Here is a 13,130-nt window from a genome sequence, read left to right as displayed (position 1 = left end):
GTCTTGCTAAGTTGCTTATGGCCTTTCTAAGCTGCTGAGGCTGGCTTTGAACTCATGATCCTCTGCTTCAGCCTCTGAATTCACTAAGATTACAGGTGTGTGCCACTACTCCCAGCTTAAAGCATATTTCTTATGGTGCTTATTTTCTAGTGGCAGAAACAGTCAGAAACTAAACAAATAAGAAAGTAGGAAGACTTGCTGTAAGAAAAATAAAACAGGGTGATATGAAGAGAACAAGAGAGTAAAACTATGGATTAAGTGGCCAGAGACATCCTTAAGGAGAAATGTACAAGGAGAAACACAGAAACACAGTTTACAGAAGAAAATTAATTAGAAACCACTTCAATAGCTCTCAGTTTAGGGAATACTAGATCGATTATGATATGTCTATATGATGAAGCAGGAACAAGGAAAGGCATATATATAATATAATATAAAAATTTCCAAAACATATATTGAATTTAAAATTGAGGCATATTATAAGTAACATAACATGTATGTAAAAATTTGGTTGATATCTATAACTACATATATATATTTCAGTGTGTTAATGTATGTCAGAAATTATTCATGATAAAATGTAACAAAGATTGACTTTGGGGATATGGGTGGGTGTAGAGATCCAAGGTGGTGATGATTAATGAATCTTTTTACCTTAACAGTGGGTTTTCAACTTTTATAAGTAAAATATTTGAATGAATTGCTTTTGTTATTAAAAATTAATTTTAAAAATGAAACAGGATGAAAACTTAATAAACTAAAATCAAAGCACAATTTCGAATCACAACTTTATTATTGAGATCTTTAAGATATCATTTAAGTCAACTCTTGTCTGTATTTTTCAAAAAGTAGTATTATCTCTCCGCTATTAACTATATTTGAAGGATCTACAATACTGTTTAATACCAAACATGATCGGAACAGAAAAACAGATGTGAAAGAAGAAATAAAGTTGTCTTAACCTTCACTGTTTAAAAACTCACCCAGAAAAATAATTTTAATGATGAGACAATCTGATAAAAAGCAAGATGGGACAGAAGTTCTGTCACAAAGGAGAGCTTTTTGATCGTTTTCAGATACTTCAAGGAAACAGGAACTACATTGATCTCTTGAAATTATCTGCTTTGAAACACAGCTAAATACATCTCCTCTTCCAGGTTAGTTTTCTTCAAGGACAAGTGGAAAGTTGAGTTTTTTAAAACTACACATGTTCTTTGAGAGGGATAAGACCATGGTCAGGGGAAGTGAGTGTGGTTGATTCTGAAGATTAACTCTGACCTCAAACACCAATAGTTTTTAAATTAAATTTAACACATTACACTGTCTGTGAAAGGAAACTAACAGAAGGTGTGAAGCAGGCAACTGGGTCTTCTTATAGTGTCATTTGAACAGTCCTAAAGGACTTTGGGAATAATTAATACTTTCCCCTGTTTGTATCAATATACAATCACATTCTTCCTACTAAAAGATAACAAAACTAAGTCAAAGTTAGTTATTATTCATGGATATTAAAATAGCTATAATGAGGAGTTTTTCCTTGAGCAGAAAATATTCAATTAGATTTTTGTAGCATTTCACTTTTCCCTCAGCTATACAACACACCAAGCAGCATCTTAAAATATACCACCAGTCTTCTCTAGCTAATGGTAGAAATGGCAAAGCCTGGGAGCATTTTTCTACCATAAATTTCTCTATGAGATTTCATAAAGAAGATAATCATGGCATCAGTAAGGGCAACCAGCTCGTATTACTACCAGAGCAAGTTGGGCATCTCTTTATGGTACTAGGTTCCTGGAGAAGAGGATCCATAAGACATCAGAACCTATAGTAAAAAATTGCTTAACATTATTGATTTGTCATTCCCATGAAGATAATTGTAGTTTAAATTATATCAGTATGGTAGGACTGAGAAGAGTATCAGGGGGTTTGCCCTTTTCTTAGAAATTCTAAGCATGTTCCTCTTCTAGACTCTGGGAGAGGAAGTGACTTCATCAAACCTCAGATGTAGAACAAATCTCAGGGGAAGAACTCCAGAGAAAATTCTTAGAAAACACAGAGCTCAACAACATGGTGCTCTGACATAAAACACATGGTAGTGTTTACGTTAGGGATTGATTCATACTTGTCTCCTCTTCACGCAAAAGCAAAGAAAATAAAACAAAATAAACAAAACCTTCCCCCCAAAAAAGGCCAAAAAGAATTTGGAAGCCACAGTAAATATATATGGTATTGAAGTCTTAGACTTAACTATGGTTTTTTTCCCCTACTTTTTGAGACATTAAAATCTCTTAGAATTATCAACGAGATAAATATGAGTTTGACCAGATTCATTGCAATTACTTGTACTGACAATTAAAAAATCATGAAAGAAGTACTCATTCTATTTAGTACAATTATTTTCTTTTGTCTTCATGAATTTGTAAAACGTATGAATAAAAATCAGATGATATCATTCAGTGCTTTTATAAGAATGCAGTTTGGAAGGACCATATAAATATTGCTTTATTCTGATAATAGACACAAGGTCATGCAAGTAATGTTTGAGCTAAATGACCATAGAAATTGCTGTTTTATTCTGCAATGCTAAGCTGAATTACTAGGACAAGATATTGAAATAGTATTTGAGCTTCTATAATTCTAAAATCTCAGAGCTTTTAAAAAAGCCCTCAATGAATTTACATTGCAATGTGCTTTACACATTAGGTAATGCAATCCTTTCTTAAGAAGTAACCCAATGGCATCATCACACACAAACACATTCATCACGCTGTCTTACAGATTCAAAGAGGAGAATGTTTTCTTTCTGTGTATAACTCACATCCTACTGACTTATCATATTCCTGTTAACTAGCAGGCAGCTGAAATAATTTAATGTGCTTTGAATATTTAGTTCAAAATAATGTAAGAAAACATCTGTCACTTACGTTTTTGAGTCATCCCATAACACACAATAGGGATTCAAAGTACCCTAAAAATAAGCAGAGAAGTAATAAATATATTGTGAGTATACACATGAAAAATTAAAGTATTATTTGATATAATTATTTGAAATGATTAGTTTAAATCAAATAGAATGGTGGATTTCATATCTTGTGGTAAGATACTTTGAAGATTCTACATCAATTTTTTTTTTCATGAGAAATTTGCATTTCCTTTCTCACAGATTTGGTGACTCACTTTGTGAAATTCTAAGAAAATAACACATTTGTTTCAAATATAACCTGTATTCAGTTCTGTTAAAAATTGAAAATGAAGCTACCATATTTTGATGCTTCCAACTCCATATTTATTTCTCTAAAATATTAATTTCTGGGTTATTTTCTTTAGGAAGACCAAGGTATTGATAATATTTACATCACAGGAAAACATCCCCCTTTTTTTTAGTTTATTTTTTATTAGTGCATATTGATTATCTGGAATAATGGTTTCATTGTGACATATTAATATAGGTACATAACATTTTTGGTTATATTCACCCCATATTACCTTTCTTTACCCTACTTTTCCCCTCCCCCTGTTCCCTTTCTCTTCTATGATACTTTCCTTTCTACTTTCATATCATCTTTTATTTTCTATATTCCACATATGAGAGAAAATGTGTGATATTTGTCAGAATTTCTGAGTCTGGCTTATTTTGCTTAACATGATGATCTCTAGTTCCATACATTTTCCTGAAAATTACATAATTTTGTTCATTTTTTGTAGCTGAATAATATTCCATCATGTTTATATTCCACATTTTCTTTACCTATTTATCTTTTGGTGGACATCTGAGCTGCTTCTATAACTTGGCTATTGTGAGTTGTGCTATGATAAACATGGGAATGCAGGTATCTCTATGATATGCTGACTTTAATTCCTTCAGGGTTATACTGAGGAGTGGTATAGTTGGGTCATATGTTAGTTATATTTTTAAGTTTTTTAGGAACTGCCATACTGATGGCCACAGCAGCTTCACTAATTTACAATCCCATCAATATTGTATAAGCTTTCTTTATCCGTGAATCCTCATTAGCATTTATTGTGCTTCTATTCTTGATGATACCAATTTTGACTGTAGTAAGATGAAATCTCAGTGTGTTTTCTTAATTTTTTTTAGATGTTGGTGGATATTTATTTATTTATTTATTTATATGTGGCACTGAGAATAGAACCCAGTGCCTCACACATGCTAGGCAAGTGCTGTGCCACTGAGCCACAACTGCCCCTGCCCCAGTGTGTTTTTGATTTGCATTTCCCTGAAGGCTAAAGAATGCATCCTGTACTATACCTGTGTGCACTCATCAGCATCACCTCCCTTTCAGCCTCTAGTTGCTTCTTCTAAGAAAGAGGTTATTGCATTAATTTTCTATTTCCAGAGAGTTGGTTGACATTCAGTATCCTCTTAATTAAGGGATAATATTTGGATCCGATACTGTTTAATGAATTTTTAAGAAAAAAAAGTGCTAGATTTTTATTCTGTTGAATAATTTTATATTGAGTAGCCACCATCACTTTCAGGATGACACAGTGAGTTTTCCACACTTGTCTAGGGCTGTGTATTGATGAATACTAATTTTTGGAAAAGTGTTTTTTCCTCTCTATTTGCTTACATTGATTGGACTTTATTTTTCCCCACCTTGAAACTAACTTAATTTTTTTCTTTAAGCAAAATCTCAGATTTGTACAAATTCTTTCATACCCCTGAAGAGTCTTCTGTTATCCATTAAACATATTCTGTTGGTTCAAATTCTTTTATCTTCCATGCCCTTAATTTCCTGGAGCATACACTTTTAGAGTTCACTTAGGGTAATCATCCTCTGTGCCCACCCATGCAGAGAAGAGCAGTGCTACTGCCTATCCAATTTAGACGCCATATTCCCAACAATGCAAACTAAGATCACATAAGATATTTGGTATTTGCTTCCTGAGCTTAGCAGGCATTACTCATACATAGCAGTCTTTTGGGAGCTTTTAAAATTCTGATTTTGGCATCCCACACAGTCATAATTGCTTCCAAGCTTTATGACATTACAGGATTAAAAGCAAACATGATTATCTGTGTCCTCATCCAACCAAATTGTTGATAAAAGTAATGAACAGGCCAGCACGATTTAAAAATAACAGTTTCCAAAAAGGTCACTGGCTCCCTTCTACAGGTAGACTTGCTCCACTGGTTCCATCAAGCTACCATCCAACCCTTAGGTTTCAGCTTTGCATATAAACAGATACTTACTGGAGTGTGTCTGATAAAAGCAATCTCTCTAAAAATCTAGGTGGTATCTTTGCTGTGTGTTTCTAAGTGATATTGCCTAGGTCCATTCTAAAAATTTGTTAGAAATAAAAGTAAGCTTATTAATCTAAGTTTTATAAAACACATCTCAGTCTCATTTATTATCTATTTTAATTGATGCCTTTGACTAACTCTAACATTGTAGTACCACAACCACTCTCCAGGTTCTTCAAAGACCATGAATCCAAAATTTCTTGGCTATCAAATGCTCATACTTCTATGCTATGCCCCTAGAACATTAAAAAAAATTCCCTTCCCTGAAAAAAGTCACAGGCCTATAGAGGTAGATAACTCACATGAAATGATTATGTTACAATGAAACATCAGTAGTGATAGTTTCTTGCATAAAAGACAATGAGTCTGTGCTAGTCTGAGTGTATTTCATGGATGCTTTGGGTCCTTATCTAGCTCTTCCAGAAGGCACAGATCCTGTGTTCATGGGATGAAGGAGAGAATGGTTCTTCAAACTAGTATCTTCTTCCACTTTGTGAGATATTATCTAGATTAAACTGGATTTTTTATATAGCTTGTGAATTTTTGATAAACTTTCAGCATAGTTAAAATACTGTATCATAATGTTTTGCTGTAACCATCAAGGCTTTTTTATTCAACAGGGTACAGAGCAATATTATTGGAATACCACGATGAAGGGTATGGGTGTGCACATTTCATGGCTATAGAAACCAAATGTAGGTGAGAAACCTGAGATAAGAGACCTCTGAATCTAACTCATTGATTTTGCTAATCTAAGAGTGAGATTAAGCTAAATCTCTACATAAAACAATTCTGGATACTGCTTATATGCTTATTATTTTATAAGTATTGTTCATAACATGTTACAACAAAAATCTAGTAACATTAGAAAATAAATATAATATAAACTAAAAATTTGGATATATTTTCCTTTTGACTCCCCTAAAAAATTTCAAATTAAAACATAAAGATGAGAAATGTTTCTTTTACTCCACACCTTGGTCAACATTCAGTTTTATCCTTCATCTTTTTTACCCCTTACTTCTTGACCCATTGCATGCTTCTCTCTCTTCCTGTTCCTATGAAAATTCAAACTCCATTCACCTGAGAGTTAGTATGCATTCCAAATGCACCATTCAATCTTGGGGTATACATACTGGGATGCACAAAACAGTCAGATACTCCTCTGTGGATATTTATCCTAGAATAACCACAATGCACAGGCTTGTGATATGAGATGAGGTCTATAAGTTAAACATTTGAAGTTTAGACAAATAGGCAAGACAAAAAATTAGAGAAATCTTAGTTCCTGGAAGACCAATTACTTCATAAGAATTGGAAATGGAAAATATAAAGCAAAAACCAATGATGAATGAACTCTAACCTTATGAAAATACATATATACTGGCTAAATGGTTCTTCTAAGAAACTACTTGCAAAATACGTTACAAATTTTAGATACTTTTCTGAAAGGGACTGTTCTACAATATCTGTTATAAGGAATTTACAGGAAATCAATAATAGGAAATGGTGAGCCCCATGGAGAGCAGTAACAAAATGGACTGGCGGGAGCTAGAGAAAATCCAGCAACCTGTGAACTTCACCTCTACAAGCAGACTTAAGAAATACATCAAACTAAGAAAACAGAAGTTGTCAGGTAAATGAGACAGATGGGCTAATGAAGATTAATTCATCAAGCTGTCAATATAATTGACACTTGAAAGTATCAAAACTGCATGTATTTGAAAACTTTTGGGAAAGATATACTCTTCTTGACAAACACATTTTTTTGGCAAATCAAACAATCCACCTCTCTTGGCTCTACTCAAAATAGTACAGTTTAACTTGAGTTAAACATTTTAATCATACCCTCATAAGCATTTTGAAAATGCACCATGACAATACCCAATTACCATAGGTTGTTCTATGCACCACTTTTAAGCATCTTTGTTGTTTTCTATTACTTTCTCTGTTTCAACATCAAGGACTGTATTTATTAAATAGTAGAATGTAGCCCCAGCTTTGGTCAATGACTTTCTATGGGTGATTCTTTTCCCTTTTTGTTTTCTTATCTTAATATTAAATAAGGGATTTGGACATTCTTTTTAGCTCTAGTTCTCAAATGTTCTACTATGATACTCATAATTAAATTTCTTTCATTCTTTCAAAACTTTCTTCTAACTGCCCCCCCATGGAATACTTTATTCTCACTATAGTAAAACAAACAAACAAACAAACAAAAAACCTCTCACAATGTACAGAATGTAGAAGAAAGTTAGCAAGATGATTTAAACAAGGTCATCCATTTATTTATTTATGCATGCAAAAATTTTTTAGTTAATACCTAGTATCTTCCAGGTATCATTCAAGGTACTTTCATACACGGTGGAAGAAAACCAAGTTCCTGCCTCATAGATGTCATTACAGTGAAGGGGCAGGAGAGTGACAAAAACATCAACAGACAAATATGTAATCTGCTAGATGGTAATAGGTGCTATAACAAAAAGTCAACCACAGTCAGCAGCAAAGACCAGGGAAGCAGATGCATACTGGGAAAGAATCACTATTAAGCCTTAATAATTTGAGCAGAGATCTGAGTGAAGTTGCTTATACTAAAGAAAAAAATAAATTACAATAAAAGTAAATAAGGTCCAAGTGTCTTCAAGTTTTTCCCCAGTGTTTTTAAATATGGATAAATTCAAATTCACATGCTATTTTAATCTTAATCATACACTTGCTCTCTTCATAATGTTCAAATCATTTTCCCTAGACCTACTCTAGAATCATCTAGGGTGCTGACTTAACTTAGATTCCTTGGTTCTAGGAATTTTGAGATGTGTGTTAAAAATAGAAACGTGCCTTTTAATAATTTTTTATCTACATCAAGTTAGGAGAATCATTGCTCAAGATGCAAAAAGAAAAAGAAATAACATGTCAGAGACGTTTAAAATCTATACATCTAACAATTTTAAAATATACAATGCTTTAATATTTTACTTTAGTCACCATTCTGTGCAATAGATTATTAAAACTTATCACTCCTATCTTAATGATACTTTGTGAGGTGATGGATGTGTTAATTAGCCTGATTTAATGATTGCACATTATAAACATATATCGATACATCACTTTGTACCCCATAAATACAATTTTTGTTTGTCAATTAAAAGTAAAATTAAAAAAGAAATAACATGCTTACTCTGTTTTATTCAACTTTTAAAACTGATCAGTACTCAAATACTGTAATAAATTACTAATCTGGAAAGTTCATAACTTTTTTGTAACTTTTTCTGTCCTCTTGAAATAAAAATAATCTCTTGCCTGTGGAGACAAAGTAAGCAAATAGATAAAATGGCTCAGGACACGAAGAAGGGCAATGATTTCATCTTAACTATTTTAACATTTCCAGTGCTCTGAGTCAGATGTTCTAGGATGATTCTTTCTGTCATGTCATCCAATGAATTGTACATTGATTTCTTGAGCATGGATGAGAGAGGGACTGTTTACCTGACACTATACCATCTCTCCTTAATTTTCTAAGTTTTAGACAACAAGGCATCACACACACAAGAAATGACCAGTACAATATGTGCTTAGCATGTGCAAGAACCTAAGTTTAATTCCCAGCATTAAAACCAAAATCAAAACCAACCAACCAGCCAACCAACCAAACAACCAACCTAACAAACAAAACCCCCAAACCAACTAGATTTTGCTGAGCTTATTCTGACTTTGATTCCCACTAAAATTGAATTGTTGGTATTATATGCAGTTGCACAAATTAACCAGACCTACAAAAGATGAATTCATATCCAGTTTATAATTTTAATATTAGTTGAAAAAGGACATATTTTAAAAAAATCTCAGGAATTCCTGCTAGGCAAATAAGGCATTAGTAAATGTAAATTGTTCTATAGTCAAATCTATGAGATGTTACTACTATAAGCTGATCAGAGAAAGGGAACCCTTTCAGAAGTATATCTTTTAACAGAAAAATAGCCCCAAAGTCCCTGAAAGTATTATACATCACTCAACGGGATGATGTCGCTCAAAGTGTGATTGTTGCATATTCTTCAAACATATTCTCAAGGTTAGGATAAATAGTGGTCCTTGGCATAGCTTTTGTTTGTTTGTTTTGTGGTGCCAGGAATCCAACCCAATTAGAAGGCTAGCATTCTACCACAGAGCCACATTCCCAGGTTGGTGGTTTAATATTTTCAATGAATCTTAAAAAGAGCTAAGTCTAGGTCTTACTCTTTCTATATATTATTATTATTTTTTTATTTTGGGGGTGGTAGTTGTCTTGTATCTGAAGTCAAATGGGCCTCATTGATGATGTAATAATGTATTCTTACTTATTAGGAGTTTGGAAGCATAGAGTATTTGAATGGACTTGTGAGGATTCTATAGGAAGCATCACATTACAAGCCAGTTAAACCAAGGTTATGGAAAATAAAGAGCTTGATTTAGCTATAGGACAATGATCTAAAAACGACTGAAAAGAGAAATGCAGAATATTGTTTTATCTGGAGGAGTCATACCCATGTCACAATACTCTTCTTAGGAAGATGGTGGCTATTTAATGGGACCATGAGGAGAGAGCATATAGTTAATTCAGCTTCTACTATCCAGTTACTCAGTAGACCACATTAACCAGATGACACCATTTTTATGGGTGTGGTAACAGCTTGCTTCTCTAATTTCTGAGACCTGTCATTAGCCTGATTGTTCATTATTACCTAATGAATACTGTTTGTCATGTTAGAAGCAGTAAAATGTATAACCATAATAAGGAGCTTTTAAAAATGTGTATCCTTCAAAAAGAATCATTGCTTCAACATTGATGTCTTAGAAAGGGTTATCCCTATATGCTTGCATCATTTCTTACAATTGTTACACAGGGTCTAGTGCATCTTTCAGCAAAAAAAAAAAAAAAAAAAAACGCCTTTTTAAAAAACTGAGTATTTCCTATGATTTGAAGTAGTGCATAGCTTTAATTAATTAACACCAAATCCCTAGATTCCACGTAGCATACCAGTTAGGTCTTTCCCTTTATGTTCAAGTTTAATAATGTGTCCTAATAATAATCATATGAGTTTATAGCAGATACTAAGGCAGGCAAGGGTGATTTTCACTCCTAATGTCTACATGCTGACTGAAGAGAAGTTTCACTAAGTTTTTTCAGGAGCACAACATATGTGCAGATATCAGGGTTCTGCAAGACATCCAGCACCTCCTTCTGCTCAGCCCTTCTTTTGGCTGCCTAGGCAATGCTATTGCATGATGTTCTCCAATTTCCCCTAATAGTCCATCACCACTTTACAAACTTGTGATCAAGTTTCTAAAGTGCTACTAATAAAACTCAGGACAAAATACTTTCCAGTTGCCAAGTGATTTTTAATTCTTTAAGCTTTTAGAATTTGATGTTCATAAACACACTTCCTGATGAATGGTTGGATTTCTTCATATCATTTCTCATGCTTCTCTAATAGTAGCAAGAAATACACTCTCCACTCTGTTTTCCTCCATGATTTACACAGGCTTTGGATCATGATTAATTTTCGTTCACATACATAAGTCAAATTTCTTAATTGGTTAGTTTGATCCTGTTAGTATATAAGCAAATAAGACAAAACAAAACTCACAAGTGCAAAATTCCCATGAGATTTTTTTTTTGTGCACATGATCATTTTGAGAAATACAAATAAATCTTATGGGTTTTTCCTCAACCCTGAAAGACAGGAGTAACACCCTACTTAGCCCATTAGAGTTGCTTCACAGAGGGGAATTTTTTTTTAAAAAGGGCAAGTTTAGACTACAGGCCAGCATAGTCTACTCCGTCTTTCCACTCAAAATGGAACTATGCAGAAGAACATTTATTAGAAAAAAATAATGCATTTTCAGACTTGCAAAGGTGATAAAGCAGAAGATAACTAAAATTTATTTATTTTCTATTATTTTAGCTCATCTTTAAATATGAGGATGTTATCCATTCTGGAAAGACACAGTAGGTCCAGACTTGTCAGACACAGGGCATCCTCAGAGTGTGTGTGTGTGTGTGTGTGTGTGTGTACATACAGAGCTTTCCTATTATACTTAGTTCTCAATAACTATGTTCAAAAAATTATTAACTTTCCATATGTGTTGTAGATTTAATATTTAATAAATTTAATATTTCTTAAAAGCAAACGATTGCTATGACTAAGCATGAAGTATCAGAAATTCAGAGACTATATGGTCATGACAATGAAGACATAAGACTGAGAACCTGATCTAAGAAGAGTGTCTTACTCATTAATGACTTAAAACCAGGTTAAAAACTGCAACTAGCTTTGCTAACTGCAATTTGGAAATGCAGGGTTCTATATATTTCTTATTCCTACCATTTCCCAAGGGCCTTATTATATTTAACATACTATAAAATCTATTTGATAAAAAGCTTTTTAGAAAAAAACACATTTCATTTAGAAAATGTTAACAGGCTTTCCCCTAGACTCACTATAACTTTTAATTCCCACTTTTCCTTTTCTCCACATAGAAAATCCTATGAAACAGATGTAGTTTGCAAGCTGTTATTTTTTCCTAAGCTCAGAAAAGTATGGAAAATAATTGTATTATAAGAAAATAAGTGAAAGTAGACATATTTATTATTAGAGACACATCATATCCAATTACAAAGGCAATGAATATGGATAAAAATTGAGCATGTTTCCATCAATTTCAATCCTCATGTTTTAGCTAAGATTGTTATCTTTCATTGTAGGCTTTTTTAGTGACCACTTCAATGAAATCAAACGAATATTAGTATATAGAAAATATCTTTTTAAGACTGGTAATAAATATTAAGATGTCTGAAAGAGTCAGTCCCATATCCCTTACTTCAGTGAACAATACAGTGTTTTTGAAAATCTAATTTGGTTGAGAATATAATTGCAGATGAAATTATCATTAGAAATTAAAATGGTAAAGCATAAAGAACTGTCTATGCTGTACAGGTGGTGCAGTGCATTTAAAATCCAGGAGATCCCAGCAAAGCTCCTTGTGTGGCTGGAGTTGCAGTGGCCTCTGAGCACAGGTGTGGAGCAGCACTGCAGGTGAGGGGGAACTGAAGTAAGAGCACTTTCATTTTTACTTTCTCCAGCAGAAACTTTTTTTCTTCCTCTTGTTTCCTCATTCTGTTTTGTAAGGTATTTGTCTATATATTTTTTTAAAAATCTGGGTCTTTTAGAGTGGAGAGAATATTTTTTAGGTGGCTGATCAATTCACTTACTTAAAATATTAAGACAGAATTCATCCGAAGTGCCTTATGATCATTATCTCTTCTTTCTTATATGCTGACTTTCATTCCACTCCAGTGTCTAGTTGGTGCTTAATAAAATCTGTTGATTGTACATTTGTTTCCCATATTTGAAAAATAATTTTTAGTACATGGTTTACCTCTGTTATAAATTGGCTGTCAAAATATATTACCAAAAGATAAAAGTTTGAGTCCAAGTTTAAAAGTATTCTTTACAAATAGTTTTCTTGAATTAAAGTAGAAACTATTGCATCAATACTATTGTTGAGGTTACTATTTTTCAAGTTATATAAAATTCAAACAATTTTCCTCTAACATGGTTTCAAATTTTAAATAATGTTTTCATCTTTATTTAGGAAAGTCCTACAAATATTCATTTATAAAAATGTTTTCTGCATAAAGAACAAGGCCTATGTTCTGACACTGTATTACTTTAATTTTGTAATTCTATAATTTTCATAGGAAACTAAATATCTCTTACTATTTTGCACCAATTCTTGTAACTGTAGAGACATTTCATGACAATAAAAACAGGCAAAGTGATAGACATTTTCATAGACAATCTTGAACACACAAATAAGCTCCTTA

The 13,130-nt window shown here is 32.9% G+C and overlaps 1 protein-coding gene across 3 annotated transcripts in view; it reads right to left on the bottom strand.

The window, feature by feature from the left end:
• Adgrb3 (adhesion G protein-coupled receptor B3) overlaps positions 1-13,130 on the bottom strand; it is a 673,514-nt gene that overhangs the window by 270,835 nt on the left and 389,549 nt on the right. For all 3 annotated transcript variants that reach the window (XM_015487894.2, XM_015487895.2, XM_048805610.1), the window contains one exon: positions 2,925-2,968. In XM_015487894.2, coding sequence (XP_015343380.1) covers positions 2,925-2,968 — 44 coding nt within the window. The remainder of the gene's footprint in view (positions 1-2,924; positions 2,969-13,130) is intronic.

This window comes from Marmota marmota, unplaced genomic scaffold (assembly GCF_001458135.2).
Source record: "Marmota marmota marmota unplaced genomic scaffold, marMar, whole genome shotgun sequence".
NCBI lineage: Eukaryota > Metazoa > Chordata > Mammalia > Rodentia > Sciuridae > Marmota > Marmota marmota.
Note: the sequence above shows the minus strand (reverse complement) of the source record. Positions and strands in the feature narration are given on the sequence as shown.